Genomic DNA, 17,066 nt, shown 5'->3' with positions numbered 1-17,066 from the left:
CAGCGTCCAGCTCAGATGACTGTTCTAAAATCAGGTCCCCTGAGTATGTACTGAGCATTGGGTTGGACAAAAAATTCATTTGGGTTTTTTCCATAATCTTACGGAACGAATTTTTTGGCCAACCCAATAATTAGTAGTTTGACCTCAAAACACCAATTCTCACATCATCCCTGCAAGACAAAACACTGTTTATTCCCATTTTCCTTGGGAATAATCCAGATACCTAAGGACTGAGATGAGTCCTTGAAATGAACTATAAATAAAATGTAACCCTGCAGGACCTCTTTCTAGAGTACAGACTCGAGCCCCATGGCCGTAAGACTAAAATGAATCCAGTTAACATGCTGTATATGTTTTACCCTCTTAGATCTCCTACCCCATCAGAGTAACTGACAAGACGTCTATTCAGAACACCAGAGAGATTGGAAATGTCACTATCGACCCGGAAGACAAATGGCATCAAAGAGCCCAACAGCTAAAGGTCACCTGCTAGATTGAATTTTAAGTGTGTTTCAAGGGTTACTGCTGGATCTAAGTGATGTTTGTGACTGACATCACTTAAGGGTTTATTCTTATGCCTGAGAATAGTTACCCACCTTCTGATGGGTAAGACTGCTTTCTGCCCGGATGGGTCATTACTTGCTCAGCTAGCCAACCCTACCCACTTTCCCAACGTTCTATTTCCTAGAGAAAAATCATCATATCACTCTTAAAGCATTCAGAGGAATGGCATGGAGAAAATACAGGCAGGAAAAAAAAAATCACAGTTCCAAACTATTGTCCAATACTGTGCTGCTCCCAAGTCTGTTTCCTTTTGGAGTTATCAGTCATATAGTATCCCTAGGTGATGGGGGATATGGTCCCTAAAAATGGGTGGGAATCCCCAGAGCCTCACTGAGCCCTTGTTTGCAGAACTTAAACGCCTACTACCTAGTAACTTAGCGTGATGACATCCCTTTTTTTGGCCACGGGTTTACTACTTTGAAATCACAATATGGTTTCAGGGAAGATTTTTATGAAACCATCCCCACTGATTGTTTTTCTAGAAGAATCAAGAAAAGCTCTAGCAGCTGATGTCTTCTTAATCCAGTGTATAGTGTTACGTGGGGCAGTTGCTCTTGTACCGGGTTTTATACCTGCTTCATAAGGGATAAAGCCCTTTGAAATCACCCAGCCTGTAGGGCCTGTTGACATCATTAGTTAAAACTATGTACAGTGGAAAAGTAATAAGAAGAAGAATAAAATTCATTCCAGTTTCAGAAAAGTTAGAAAAGAGGGACAGCTCAAATCATCTTTTTGCCTCTGCAGTAGCCTCCAGGCTACTCTTAGAGTTGCCAAAAAAAAAAAGAAAGAAAGAAAGAAATGAAAACAGCCATTCACCTGAAGCTTCCTGAAAGCTGATGCCAAGGAGGCCACACCCAGAAGTTGGGAGGATGGGGACAAATGTCTCCTAGAAGTGGACCTAGAGGACAGGGTCTCCTACCAGACCTGATGGAGAGCCTAGGCAGCTCGGCCAACAGGATCGAGGGGACAAAGGAAACACCTTAAGGCTTGTTATGTGTTGTGGGTAAAGGACTGGGTCAGAAGACAGGGAGTTCTGGGCCCTGACCTGCCATTTACTTGATGCGTGACTTGGGCAAATCTGAGCTTCCCCCGAGCCTTAAGTTTCTTTTTTCTTAAACGAAGCATTGGCCGAAATGAACTACAAGGTCCATCCCAGCTGCAAAATGCTATAAATCTATGATCCTTTATCTCTAGTTACTTAGATTACTATAGGAAACACAGTTGAAGCATATAGGATTCTTGCAAACTCTAGCTTTCACATTTGTCACTAGGAGTCTCGGCCAGTGATAAAATAATCAAGGTAAAATCACGGTGCTTAATGCACGGCATGGTCCTAGGCAGAGACAGTAAAAAACTTCGTACAGAAGAAAATCAGAAGAAAGCAAGAAGGATACTGTTTCATCTCTGAGAGGGTACAAGACTCATTTGTTTCTAACCACTCCTGAGTAAAGGAAATAAAGAGCAAAGCGTCTTAAGATTGTTGCATCTAAATGACAGCAAGACCGAGCAGCCCAAGGGATGTTTCCCTTTCTTTATTCAGAAAGGATTTGTTAGGTGTTCCGCTGCATCCTGCATGCTCGCGGGGCACTCAGCATACAAACCTCCAGGCTGACTTTTTTTCTCCTCTTCAACTACCCACCTCCGATGGCTTCTCTGTGGTCCCTCTCCTGCCTCTTCCACCCCTGTCCTGTTGTGCCTGTGGCTGGGACCAGTCTGCCAGGGTTTAATCCTGTTCGGCCACTGTCTCATTAGCTGTTGCCTGTGTTTCTTTTGTACCAACTACATGATAAGCTCCTTGAACCTTAGCATTGTATTCCTCTCCACCTCCTAGCACATTGCTTTACCCAAAGCTGATCTCAATATTTAATGGTTGATTAAAAAACCATTTAAAGGTCATTTAGTGAATCTCAAGTGAAAATGGGCCTCATTTGAAATCTTTTTCTTGAAAGATGATTTTCAAAGAATCTGCATATCCCTCAGTAAACTTACCCTAACAATGAGTAACTCACTACTACGAGATACCTTTACGTGAAATCAAAATAATTCAGACAACAAATATTTATTGTGTACCTACTATATTCCAACCACTAGCTTTTAGGTGACTAGCCCAAAAGACATGTTTTTTTTTAAAAAAAAAAAACTCTTGAGAAAAGTAAATAAAACTTGACAAAAGATCCTTTTTTAAAAAAAAAAAAGATTCCTACCCTCAAGGAGCTTAAAACTTTTGGTAGTGGGAAGACAGTTATGTAATCATTATAATGCAGTGATATAAAAGTAGGTATAATTTAATTCTTTCTTTTAATGTAACTAAAAGAGCACCTAATTCTGCCCTAAAAAGACAGGAAAAGCTTCCTGAAAAGAGATAGCACCTGAGCTGCCCCTAGAAGGATGAGTCAAAATATGCCAAGCAGACAAATGGGAGCAGACGTGTAAAAATGCAGGGCAATCTAGTCTGTCCTGAGTATCACCTGGAGTTCAGTAGCTAAAGGGAAAAGTGTGAGGGACACAGGGCTGGGCAGGTCAGCTAGGGGCCATGAAAGGCTTTTCATGCCGATCAAAAGATTTTCAATTTTATCCTAGGGAGAGCAGGAAGCCACTGGCAAATTGTAAGCAGGTTAATGACATCATCGGGCTTGCATGTTAACAAACTGCCAAGGCCTGAAGAATAGATTGGAAGAGAATAATAAGATTGCAGAGACAGAGAAACCAGTCAGGCAACTTCTGCTGTAATTTCTGCAAGAGATGATGAGAGAACTGGAAAGGTGGCAGCATTTGCTCTGTTTGCCCCACACTCCACATGCCATCAGTTCACTTTGTGGGATGGTGGGTATATCTTCTTCCACCGGCTGGATTGAACTCCTGGCAGGTTAGGACAGCACCTGATCCCCCTCAGCCCCTGCCTTGAGGTGGTCAGGAAGTGGAATGAACAAACTTAGCAATTGCTTAAATACAAGGTGAACGTGGGAGAGAGAAAGAGAATAGTTTCTGAGTGTCTGATTAGTGGCACCAACACCACTGAGGAAGAAAAGGAGGGCTTTGGTTCTGGGAATGAAAGAGCGGTGTGTGAGGCCAGCAGTGTGCCTGACGTTGAGTTAGGAGGTGCCTGTAGGGAGGAGGACCTAGAACTCAGGAGAGACATCTGAGTTAGCCTATGTGCATTTGCATCATAAGAATTCCCTGGTGGGTTGCAGCCATGGGAATTGCTGAGCTGCCCCAGGAATTGTAGGTAGTGGGAGAAGAAAGGAAGGTCAAGAACAGGGCCCTGGAGAAATTGGTAAGAATATTTTAAGGGAGAGCAGAGGTAGGGAAGGTAAAAGATTACAAAGGGATTGCCAGAGAGGCAGAAAGCTGACCAGGATAAAATGGTGTCATGGAACCTGAGACATGAAAACTTCAAGGAAGGGAAATCAGTGAACAGGGTTCAGCTCTGCAGATAAGACAAGTAAAGAGGTGCCATGAAAAGGGAGTGATGTATGCAACTCAAATATGCAAGTTTCAAATGATTCAGACAAACTAAGTAATGATGATACAAACAATAATACTATAAATGATAGAATGTATATTTGTTTGTCTACAAATGGAGAGTGGGAGAGCTACAGAAAGAGAGAGAATGAAGAAATGTGGCTAAATGTTAAAAAGTGGTGAATCAGTGAGGCTATTTGGGGGTTCTCTGTGCTATTCTTGCCATTTTTCTGTAAGTTTGAAATAATTGTGTAAGTTTGAAAAAATAGAAACTTAAAGAAGATGGTACCATAGGATTTAGCACTAAAAGGTCATTGGTGGCCTGAGCAAAGCAGTTTCAGTGAGAATAAGGGCTCTCCTGAAGGGTACAGAGGTCAGGATGAGAGCTGGGGAAATGAAGACCAGCCTACATTTTAAGATGCCTGGCTGTGGATTAACAGATGAGGTTTAACCAGAGAATGAGATCAAGTAAGGGACTGTTTCATTTTTTTTTTTAATAGAAGAGGTTTAAACACATTTATATGCTGAAAGGATCAGAAACTGGAGATAGAGGACAAGAAAAGAAAGGGTGATATGCTGGAAACAAGGCCCCTGGACCATTTAAGCCTGTGTGTTTTCACTTTAAAAATACTGAGAATTCAGAGCTCCTACTGCAGGAGCTTTGGCCCGACCCTGGGCTCATGAACCAAGATCCCACAAGCCACCTGGGGCAGCCAAAAAATAAATAAATAAAATAAATAACAAAGTAAAAATTAAAATTAGACTAGGAAACTAACCAATATGTTAGGAAGAATATAAAAATAAAGATGAATCAACAACCAGAAGGTACAACAATACCACAATAGTAAAAAAGAATAAGAGGAAAAAAAAAAAAAGGGTGAGGGGGAAGGCCCTGGCTGTGGAGGGTGGGGCCTAAGAAAGGGTGAGGTTTTGGGCAGTGGGCGGGGCAAATGCTCAGGACCCACAGGGCTGAAAAAGGCCCTGGGGGCTGTGGAGGGTGGGGCTTAGGCTCAAGAAACAGAAGGGGCCCAGGGTGCCCTCCACCCCTGGTCTCAGAGGGTGGGGGACCTCACCTGGGAACCCAGCAGGCTTCCTGGGCTTGAGTGGGCAGGGCAAACGCCCTCCTCTCCTCTCCTGCTCCTCTGTCTGGGAGGGCCCCTTCTGCCTGCCTCTCCTGATCTCCCTGTCCTCCCTCCTATGCCCCCAAGGAGCTATGCAGCCTGGAGAGGGCTTTGGAGGGCAGGGGATCAGCCTGGGAGCTCAGCAGGCTCCCCGGCCTGAGTGGGCGGGGCAATTGCCCTCTGCTTCTCTCCCACTCAGCTCCTCCCAGAGGGCCCCTCCTCTCCCAGGCCTCCCTCTTATGAACCACTGAACTAACAGAGAACCTCAGACCCCAGGGAATATTCATCAGAGTGAGGTCTGACAGAGCGTCTCAGCACCAAGACTCAGCTCTACCCAATAGCCTACAAAACCCTGTGTTGGAAGCCTCAGGCCAAACAACCAGTAAGACAGGAATACAATCACACTCATAAAAAAAAAAAAAAAGAGACGGCAAAAAAATATGTCACAGATGAAGGAGCAAGGTAAAAACCTACAAGACCAAATAAATGAAGAGGAAATAGGCAAACTACCCGAAAAAGAATTCAGAGTAATGATAGTAAAGATGATCCAGAATCTTGGAAATAGAATGGAGGCATGGATTGAGAAAATACAAGAAATGTTTAACAAAGATCTAGAAGAATTAAAGAACAAACAACAGAGATGAAAAACATAATAACTGAAATGAAAAATACACTAGAAGTAATCAATAACAGAATAACTGAGGCAGAAGAACGAATAAGTGAGCTGGAAGACAAATGGTGGAAATAACTGCCGAGGAGCAGAATAAAGAAAAAAGAATGAAAAGAACTGAAGACAATCTCAGAGACCTCTGAGATTAATGCACTAAATGCACCAACATTCAAATTATAGGGGTCCCAGAAGAAGAAGAGAAAAAGAAAGGGCCTGAGAAAATATTTGAAAAGATTATAGTTGAAAACTTCCCTAACATGGGAAAGAAAATAGTCACCCAAGTCTAGGAAGCATAGAGAGTCCCATATAGGATAAACCCTAGGAAAAACACACCAAGACACATATTAATCAAACAAACAAAAATTAAATTCAAAGAAAAAATATTAAAAGCAGCAAGGGAAAAACAAAAAATAACATACAAAGGAATCCCTATAAGGTTATCAGCTGATTTTTCAGTGGAAACTCTGCAGGCCAGAAGGGAGTGGCAGGATATACTTAAAGCGATGAAAGAAAAAAACCTACAATCAAAATTAATCTACCAAGCAAGTATCTCATTCAGATTCAATGGAGAAGTCAAAAGCTTTTCAGAGAAGCAAAAGCTAAGAGAATTCAGCACCACAAAACCAGCTTTACAACAAATGCTAAAGAAACTTCTCTAAGCGGGAAACACAAAAGAAGAAAAAGACCCACAAAAACAAACCCAAAACAATTAAGAAAATGGTAATAGGAACATACATATCAATAATAACCCTGAATGTAAATGGATTAAATGCCCCAACCAAAAGACACAGACTGGCTGAATGGATACAAAAACAAGACCATATTATGCTGTCTTCAAGAGACCCACTTCAGACCTAGGGACACATACAGACTGAAAGTGAAGGGATGGAAAAAGATATTCCATGCAAATGGAAATCAAAAGAAAGCTTTTGATATGAGTAGCAATACTCATATCAGATAAAATAGACTTTAAAATAAAGAGTGTTACAAGAGATAAGGAGGGACACTACATAGTGATCAAAGGGTCAATCCAAGAAGAAGATATAACAATTATAAATGTTTATGCACCCAACATAGGAGCACCTCAAAACATAAGGCAAATGCTAACAACCATGAAAGGAGAAATCGACAATAACACAGTAATAGTAGGGGACTTTAACACCCCACTTACACCGATGGACAGATCATCCAAACAGAAAATAAATAAGGAAGCACAAGCTTTAAATGACACAATAGACCAGATATATCTAATTGATATTTATAGAACATTCCACCCAAAAGTGGCAGAATACACTTTCTTCTCAAGTGCACATGGAACATTCTCCAGGACAGATCACATCTTGGGTCACAAATCAAGCCTCAGAAAATTTAAGAAAATTGAAATTGTATCAAGCATCTTTTCTGACCACAACAACACTATGAGATTGGAAATCAATTACAGGAAAAAAACTGTAAAAACCACAAATACATGGAGGCTAAACAGCGTGCTACTAAATAACCAAGAGATCACTGAAGAAATCAAAGAAGAAATTAAAAAATACCTAGAAACAAATGACAATGAAAACACAACCCAAAACCTATAGGATGCAGCAAAAGCAGTTCTAAGAGGGAAGTTTATAGCAATACAATCTCACCTCAAGAAACAAGAAAAATCTCCAACAAACAATCTAACCCTACACTTAAAACAACTAGAGAAAGAAGAATAAAGAAAACCCAAAGTCAGTAGAAGGAAAGAAATCATAAAGATCAGAGCAGAAGTAAATGAAATAGAAACAAAGAAAACAATAGCAAAGATCAATAAAACTAAAAACTGGTTCTTTGAGAAGATAAACAAAATTGATAAACCTTTAGCCAGATTTATCAAGAAAAAAAGGGAGAGGACACAAATCAATAAAATTAGAAATGAAAAAGGAGAAATCACAACTGACACTGCAGAAATACAAAGGATTATAAGAGACTACTACAAACAACTATATGCCAATAAAATGGACAACCATGAAGAAATGGAAAAATTCTTGGAAGTGTACAATTTTCCAAGACTGAAGTAGGAAGAATTAGAAAATATAAACAGACCTATCACAAAATGAAATTGAAACTGTTATTAAAAATCTTCCAACAAACAAAAGTCCAGGACCAGCTGGCTTCACAGGTGAATTCTATCAAACATTTAGAGAAGAGTTAAGACCAATCCTTCTCAAACTCTTCCAAAAAATTGCAGAGGGAGAAACACTCCCAAATTCATTCTGTGCAGCCACCATCACCCTGATACCAAAACCAGAAAAAGATATCACAAAAAAGAAAATTATAGACCAATATCACTGATGAACATAGATGCAAAACTCCTGAACAAAATATTAGCAAACAGAATCCAACAGCACACTAAAAGGATCATACACCATGATCAAGTGGGATTTATCCAGGGATACAAGCATTCTTCAATATATGCAAATCAATGTGATACACCACATTAACAAATTAAGGAATAAAAACCATATGATCATCTCAATAGACACAGAAAGGCTTTCAACAAAATTCAATACCCATTTATGATAAAAAAAAAAAAAAACTCCAGAAAATGGGCACAGAGGGAACCTACCTTAACACAATAAAGGCCATATATGACAAACCCACAGCAAGCATCATACTCAATGGTGAAAAACTGAAAGCATTTCCACTAAGATCAGGAACAAGACAAGGGTGTCCACTCTCACTCTTATTCAACATAGTTTGAGAAGTCCTAGCCATGGCAATCAGAGAAGAAAAATAAATAAAAGGAATACAAATTGGAAAAGAAGAAGTAAAATTATCACTGTTTACCGATGACATGATACTACACATAGAAAATCCTAAAGATGCCACCAGAAAACTACTAGAACTAATCAATGAATTTGGTAAGGTTGCAGGATACAAAATTAATGCACAGAAATCTCTGGCGTTCCTACACCAACAACAAAAAATCAGAAAGAGAAATTAAGGAAACACTCCCATTTACCACTGCAACAAAAAGAATAAAATACCTAGGAATAAACCTGCCTACGGAGGTGAAAGACTTGTACTCAGAAAACTATAAAACACTGATAAAAGAAATCAAAGACGACATAAACAGGTGGAGAAATATACCACGTTCTTGGATTGCAAGAATCAATATCGTGAAGATGACTATACTACCCAAAGCACTCTATAGATTCAAAGCAATCCCTAACAAACTACCAATGGCATTCTTCACAGAATTAGAACAAAAAATTTTACAATTGGTATTGAAACACAAAAGACCCCGAATAGCCAAAGCAATCTTGAGAAACAAAAACGGAGCTGGAGGAGTCAGGCTCCCTGACTTCAAACTATACCACAGAGCTACAGTAATCAAGACAGTATGGTACAATATAGATCAATGGAACAGGATAGAAAGCCCAGAGATAAATTCACACATATATGGTCACCTAATTTATGACAAAGGAGGCAAGAACATATAATGGAGAAAAGAAAGCCTCTTCAATAAGTGGTGCTGGGAAAACTGGACAGCTACATGTAAAAGAATGAAATTAGAACACTACATAACACCATACACAAAAATAAACTACAAATGGAGGAAAAACACTCTTACATAAACCACAGCAAGATATTTTTTTGACCCACCTCCTAGAGTAACGGAAATAAAAACAAAAATAAACAAATGGGACTTAATTAAACTTAAAAGCTTTTGCACAGCAAAGGAAACCATAAACGAGACAAAAAGACAACCCTCAGAATGGGAGAAAATATTTGCAAATGAAACAACAGACAAAGGATTAATCTCCAAAAAATACAAACAGCTCATGGAGCTCAATATTACAAAAACAAACAATCCAGTTAAAAATTGGGCGGAAGGGCTTCCGGTGGCTCAGTGGTTGAGAATCTGCCTGCCAATGCAGGGGACACGGGTTCGAGCCCTGGTCTGGGAAGATCCCACATGCCGCGGAGCAACTAGACCTGTGAGCCACAACTACTGAGCCTGCGCGTCTGGAGCCTGTGCTCCGCAACGAGAGGCCGCGACAGTGAGCAGCCTGCGCACCGTGATGAAGAGTGGCCCCCACTTGCTGCAACTAGAGAAAGCCCTCGCACAGAAACGAAGACCCAACACAGCCAAAAATAGATAAATTTATTTAAAAAATCAAAAAAGAAATTGGGCAGAAGAACTAAATAGACATTTCACCAAGGAAGACATACAGATGGCCAAGAGGCACATGAAAAGATGCTCAGCATCACTAATTATTAGAGAAATGCAAATCAAAACTACAATGACGTGTCACCTCACGCTGGTCAGAATGGCACGCCAGTCAGAATGGCCATTATCAAAAAATCTAGAAACAATAAATGCTGGAAAGGGTGTGGTGAAAAGGGAACCCTCCTGCACTGTTGGTGGGAATGTAAATTGATACAACCACTACGGAAAGCAGAATAGAGGTTCCTCAAAAAACTAAAAATAGAACTACCAGATGACCCAGCAATCCACTACTGGGCATATACCCTGAGAAAACCATTATTCAAAAAGAAACATGCACCACAGTGTTCATTGCAGCACTATTTACAATAGCCAGGACATGCAACCAACCTAAATGTCCATCAACAGATGAATGGCTAAAGAAGATGTGGCACATATATACAATGCAATATTACTCAGCCATAAAAAGAAACGAAATTGAGTTATTTATAGTGAGGTAGATGGACCTAGAGTCTGTCATACAGAGTGGAGTCAGTCAGAAAGAGAAAAACAAATACTGTATGCTAACACATATATATGGAATCTGGAAAAAAAAAAAGGTGCTGATGAACCTAGTTGCAGGGCAGGAATAAAGAGGTAGACATAGAGAATGGACTTGATGATGTGGGATGGGAGGGCGAAGCTGGGGCGCAGTGAGAGTAGCATAGGCATATATACACTACTGAATGTAAAATAATTGGCTGGTGGAAAGCAGCCGCATAGCACAGGGAGATTGGCTCGGTGCTCTGCGATGACCTAGAGGGGTGGGATGGGGAGGGTGGGAGGGAGGCTCAAGAGGGAGGGGATATGGGGACATGTGCATGCATATGGCTGATTTGCTTTGTTGTACAACAGAAACTAACACAGTACTGTGAAGTAATTATACTCCAATAAAGATCTGTTTTAAAAAAAATACTGAGAATTGATGGTCATCCTCATCATTTTCTATGTAAGTGCCATACACATGCCTAAGATCCTTACTTCAAGCCAAGCAATCCATCCTCACTTTACCTGTCCACATAGGTCTTGTTGCCCTGAATCGCTTTGTGCTCACCTGTGAATCTTCACAGATTTTCCAAATCCCATTTCTACTGTGTGCTCAGAACCAGACACAGTACTGAGCTAAGGGTCAGACCCTTGCTGGCCAGTGCAAGAGGGTACACTCCCAGCAGCCAAAGATCCTTCCCAGGAAAGGAGCATGCTGGCAGTGGGAAAGAAGAAAGTTCCCCCAATACATGAGTCTTCAAAAGGATGAAATAGGATGTCTCCTTTCTTGCCTCTAAATAAAATAACTCTTGCCTCTCTAGACAAGGAAAAGAAATGATAGCGTGAAAGATACGTAGTGTCTTTGACTTATTTGTGTCAACATCCTTGTGACCACATCCTAAGTGATCTTCCCACCTTTCCAAAGAGCTATTCATTTGGTTTTCCTCCAGCACTATCAACAGAGCTATGCCGCTTTTATTCACCTGAGCATAGAGTCCTTCTATACTAGCACTGAAAATCAGAGCTACTGTGTTCTCTAAATTTTATTAATATTATCGAATGGAATGTATAACCCAGACTCAAAGCATGTGTGTTTTGTTGTTAGTAAACACAAAAGAAACTTCAGAGCTAATCTTGGAGCCCAGGCACAACCCACAGGACTCCAGGGTCGATCAGGGTGACTAAGAACAAGAACGGCTTTTGTTTTAGAGCAGATTAACGTTTTGGCTGACATCAAAGCGTGCATTCTCCCCTCTGCTTAGGTCATGTAAACGGGAAAAGTCGTGAAGAGAAATAGCCGGATGCTGCCTGTCTCAGGGTTGGGGGCAGACTTCCCTTGGATGGCACAGTATGAAGGAGCATTAATAACTGAGCACAGATCTTACTGAGAAATTATCATCCCAGCATTAGGCATCAGGAGACCCCGGTGCTAACGCTCCAGCCAAAGGACTCAGCTTTGTGTGCTGGGAAAACCTACTGCCATTAAGCAGTTATTCTGAGTGCTTGTAGTCCGGACTGATTGTGAGTGTTGGTAACAAAAGAACCCCAGTGAGAGGGGGATGAAATAGAGGATTTTGGTGCTGATGGAGATTAAATAGCCTGAGAATGGCTTTGTATATTAACTTCAGGGAACTAGGGTCTTGCCACCTAAAGAGTGACACCTGATGCCTCAATTGTGGGTAATAAATCTTTAGTAAACCTCAGATCTCAAGTAGGCTGCTCGGAAGGTGAGAGAAATCACATCAAGCCCATAAACGTCTTTCTTTCTGGAGACTGAAATGCCGTCTCTGGGCACTTACATTTACGTGAACAGTGGATTTAACACTCGAGGCAATTGAAGTATCTCATGAAATGATGAGTCCTTGGCCTTGTTGACAAAGCACCCTGTGAAGAGCACTATTGTCATCTGAATTGTCAGCTGCAAAGGTATAACATGATTAAGACCAAGTGGTAACCCAAGATTTTGGGTCTGGTACCCCAGGAAAAAAATTTATTGATAGGTTTTTTTTTAGTGGAAATGAGAGAGAGAGCTGGACAAGTACAGTCAGAGGGCAGCAGAAAAAGAGTTCCTGGTCACTTATTTTTCTAGCAATTAAAAGGCTGAACAAGCATGGTTGGACTTAGAGATTATCATACTAAGTGAAATAAGTCAGAAAGAGAAAGACAGACACCATATGATATCACTTATATGTGGAATCTAAAATATAACACAAGTGAACTTATTCATGAAAGAGAAACAGACCCAAAGACATAGAGAACAGATTGTGGTTGCCAACGGGAAGGAGAAGTGGGGGAGGGATGAACTGGGAGTTTGGGATTAGCAGATGCAAACCATCATATATGGAATGGATAAATAACAAGGTCCTACTGTATAGCACAGGGAGCTATATTCAGTATCCTGTGATAAACCATAACGGAAAAGAATATAAAAAAAGAATGTATATATGTGTTAAACTGAGTCACTTGGCTGTACAAAAGAAATTAACACAACATTGTAAATCAACTATCCTTCAATTTAATAGAAGGCTGGGGCTTCCCTGGTGGTGCAGTGGTTGAGAGTCCGCCTGCCGATGCAGGGGACACGGGTTCGTGCCCCGGTCCGGGAAGATCCCACATGCCGCGGAGAGACTAGGCCCGTGAGCCATGGCTGCTGAGCCTGCGCGTCCGGAGCCTGTGCTCTGCAACGGGAGAGGCCACAACAGTGAGAGGCCCGCGTACCGCAAAAAAAAATAATAATAATAATAAATAAATAAATAAAAGAAGGCTGAACAAATATTGAAAAGAATGACATTATCAGCATTAATAAATATCTCTAGGTCACAGCAAAGAGGGATCTTTTTTGACCTTCAAGAACAGCGATGACAGCCATGAAAAGAGCTGCTGTGTTTCATGAACACACCTACAAGAGTGTAAATAACAATGTTCTTCTGGACCCACTACAAGGAAGGATGCTCTTGGGCTGTCTGTTGGCAGAGCCTCCTTGCCCACATTTCCCCCATGCAGCTCAATATATTGCATGAAAAGAAAAACCCTTCTTAATTGAAATACAGACAGAAAAGGAAGTTTTTTCTTTTTTGGAGCACTGCAGGTAAACATTTAACGTTTCGAGGAGCTACTAAGAACCTGGCCAATCCTCCAGAAAGTTCAAATTCTAAGGAGAACTTACTCTAAATTTTGAATTATAAGTCATTCTTACTTGAAAATCTGATATAAGAAGTCATATTGTATATTACTGTTTTAAATTGAATAATCTCAACCTTATCATTATAATGAGATTTCATGAGAAGTAGACTACCATTAAATATTATACAGGAGTAGGATGAGCCTTAGCAATTATATCAGAAAAGTGAAATAATAGTTGAACTTATCCTTAAAACAATTTGAGCAAAAACATGATTTATTCAAGTTTTTTTCTCAAATGATCTGGGTAACTTGCATTTTTCGATTAACGTTGCATAGATACAGGCCACAGAGGCTTTTTATACGTGTGTTCAGCAAGGAAGAATTATGTTGCAGTTATATAACACACTGAGGCATATGGTCCTCTGACTGTTTTCAGTAAGCATTTAATCATTCTTTCCAAAGGCCTCTTAACTCAGCTAGTTTTTCACAAAGTAATGAGCACTTTATTCCTCGGGAAATATGTCTAAATGGCTTAGCACAATATAGTTACATAGTGCATCTATTATACCAGGAGTACATTTTGTTGTTACAAGACTTTGGAAAGCATAAAGACTGCTCTGAAATTGAAATATTTCCCCCAGATGTTTGATTGCCTAAGTACAGGCTATATTAAGGAACAGAAGCAAAACAACCCTTGTGGTTTCACAGATGTCCTATCACCGCGCAGACTCTTTTATAATCCTCTGAATAAAATTTAATTTGTTTCATCTGGTGAAGAGATCATTTCTAGCTTCTGACCTATATGAGTAAGAAGATCTGATCATCTGAATTGTATTTCATATTGAACTTGTACTTGGTGGGTAAAGCAAATTGTTGATGTTCTTTCTGGATAATTTTTTTTAAATATTCATCTTAGTTAAGATAAACTTGCATATTTTGATGTTGATTTTCACTTCCTTTGTATGCAGCTCTGTAGGGGTAAAGCTGCTTTTTTCCCCCATTTGGTAATACTTCATTTTATAACATTTTAAGTCAAAGACTTGCCCTTAATATAATGCCCATTCTAAGCTATTTCTTTCTAGAAAATTCATAATCTGAAACTGCCAGGAGGAACCACTCAGCTAATCACCCTCTCACTGCCCGAAATGAGGAAAGGACCCTCTGTTCTCCTTCTTTACCTCTTTTCAATTCTGTGTTCACCTTCCTAGAAGTCTTAACTCCCAGTTTGAGAACACTAAAATTGGTGAAGAGTGCCAATCTTTTAACTTTATACTAACTAAAAATATCTTTTTTGGATTACCAGGAACATTGGTCTCAATTTGAAAATGCAAAATCAAGCAATGGACCCAGAGGTCAATCTTCAGAAACAACCAATGGCCAGCAAACTTCCAGAAGACCAGCCAAGCACAAGATTCAAAAACAGCATAAACACCGGCACGGCCCAAAGTCTCTGGTGACTGAAGAACTGGTTGTCAGTCAAGGACACCAGAATAACGCTTCCAGACAGCAGCAAACCCCAAATAAGCCAATACATACTGCAGTGAAACAGGAAACAGTCGTGCTTATGAATGCCCCGAACGATGATTTACAATACTCAGGTATACCAAGAAACCAGGAACCCAAAGTAACCTCCAATAAATTTGCTCCCCCACACCAGGCTTCTGACAAGGTATTATATAAAAATTCTACCAGGTATCACTCAATGATGAATGTTAATACAGAAAGAGGACACAAAGACCAAGAAGAGAAAAGATTTTCATATCAGCAGCTACACATCGACACTCTTTCCAATATGGACTTGAACTATCTTCATGAACTTAATAAGAAGCATGCATCCCTTAGCCAGAAAGGCTCTCAGTCTGTTTCTAACATAAATAATAATGGATCAACTGAAAATAAGAAGCAATCCAAACGGACTTACACAGAAACAAAGTATAAGGACTTAGAAATATTATGGTAAGAATTTCCTGTTCTCAAGTGGTTTTCTAGAGTAATGAGAGGCTGCTAGAGAAAGACAGGAGGGGGAGGACGGGGTGGAGGGGCGGGGGCCGTTCATGGCGATGGTCAGGCAAGAAGAAAAATTCTCCTAATGATGTCCTTGCCTCTGATTTCTGCAGAAAATAGTCCACTTTTGATGTATTTCTTCTTCTTCCCTGTCTCCTCTACTTTTTCCACTGTCGTTAAACCAGAGGTTGGAGGGAGAAGGGCAGAGGGACCCAGTCAAAAAAGATCAGTATATTTTGAGGGTCACAAGTAACGTTCGGAGGGAACAAATTCTCTCCAACTCTGTAATGGTCTATCCTAAGAAAATAATCTAAAATACAGAAAAAAAAAACACGTGGGTGTAAAAATATCATTTACAACCATATGATATGACTTATATGAGAAATCTAAAATATGGCACAGATGACCCTATCTACAAAACAGAAACAGACTCACAGACATAGAGAACAGATTTGTGGTTACCAAGCAGGAGGAGGGGAGGGAGAGGGATGGACCGGGAATTCGGGTTGGTAGATGCAAACTATTACATTTAGGATGGATAAACAACAGGTCCTACTGTAGAGCACAGGGAACTGTATTCAGTATCCTGTGATAAACCACAATGGAAAACAATACAAAAAAAGAATGTCTATATGTGTATAACTGAGTCACTTTGCTGTACAGCAGAGATTGTCACAGCACTGTACATCAGCTACACTTCAATAAAATATATATCATTTACAGAAATGACAACAATAATTGAATAAGGAAATGTTTAGATTAATTATAATATTTAATATCATGTAACCATTAAAAACCATGTTTATGAGGAAATGCTTCTATAAAGAGAAAATAGTACAGTGCAAAAATTACACCTAAGGATTATGAGCTCTATCTACTATGTCAAAATGTGCAGAGAAGATGAAAAATGCACCAAAATGTCAATAGTGGTTATTTCTGGCAAGAGAGATTGGGATTATTTTTAATTTCTTCTTTATATTTTCTGAGTTGTCCCCAAGTTCCCTACAGTGTAGATGCATTACTTCTATAATTAGAAGAAAGAAAAGCTATTTTTAAAATCGGGGTATTTCTTGATATCATTCAGTCAAATGTGTTTATTACATACCTGATATGGCTGAATATAGGACTAAAATGCTATAAAAGATACAAAAGTAGTATGATGCGTGGGAACCTTCAAGGAGCTTATTTTCAAAGTTGGGAGACAGTTTGACACACATGAATTAATCAGAAGACATTTAAGTGCTCCACTTGGAGGTATGGAATGTACAATTAATAAGATTCAGAATTCGCTTCCTAGAAGAGATAGTGATAGATAGATAGCAGGCATTCTCGTCTTTTTTTCCTGACTTTAGAGGGAGTGAGTCTAACATTTTTGCCATTAAAAATATTTAATTTT

General features: G+C 39.9%; 1 protein-coding gene across 3 annotated transcripts in view; it reads left to right on the top strand.

Annotated features, from left to right (window-relative positions):
* The window catches only part of JHY (junctional cadherin complex regulator), a gene marked incomplete at its 5' end in the record, with an annotated part of 62,471 nt that overhangs the window by 31,775 nt on the left and 13,630 nt on the right, over window positions 1–17,066 (top strand). Inside the window, 2 exons of one of the 3 annotated variants that reach the window (XM_081240212.1) lie at window positions 368–481; window positions 14,970–15,622. In XM_081240212.1, the coding sequence (XP_081096338.1) occupies window positions 368–481; window positions 14,970–15,622 (767 nt within the window). Of the gene's footprint in view, window positions 1–367; window positions 482–14,960; window positions 15,623–17,066 lie in introns of all 3 variants that reach the window. The other 2 variants (XM_081240211.1, XM_081240213.1) reach the window with 2 other exon arrangements.

The sequence above is a fragment of the Mesoplodon bidens genome, assembly GCF_964165515.1.
Source record: "Mesoplodon bidens genome assembly, chromosome: 7".
NCBI lineage: Eukaryota > Metazoa > Chordata > Mammalia > Artiodactyla > Ziphiidae > Mesoplodon > Mesoplodon bidens.
This window is presented reverse-complemented; position numbering and strand designations above follow the sequence as displayed.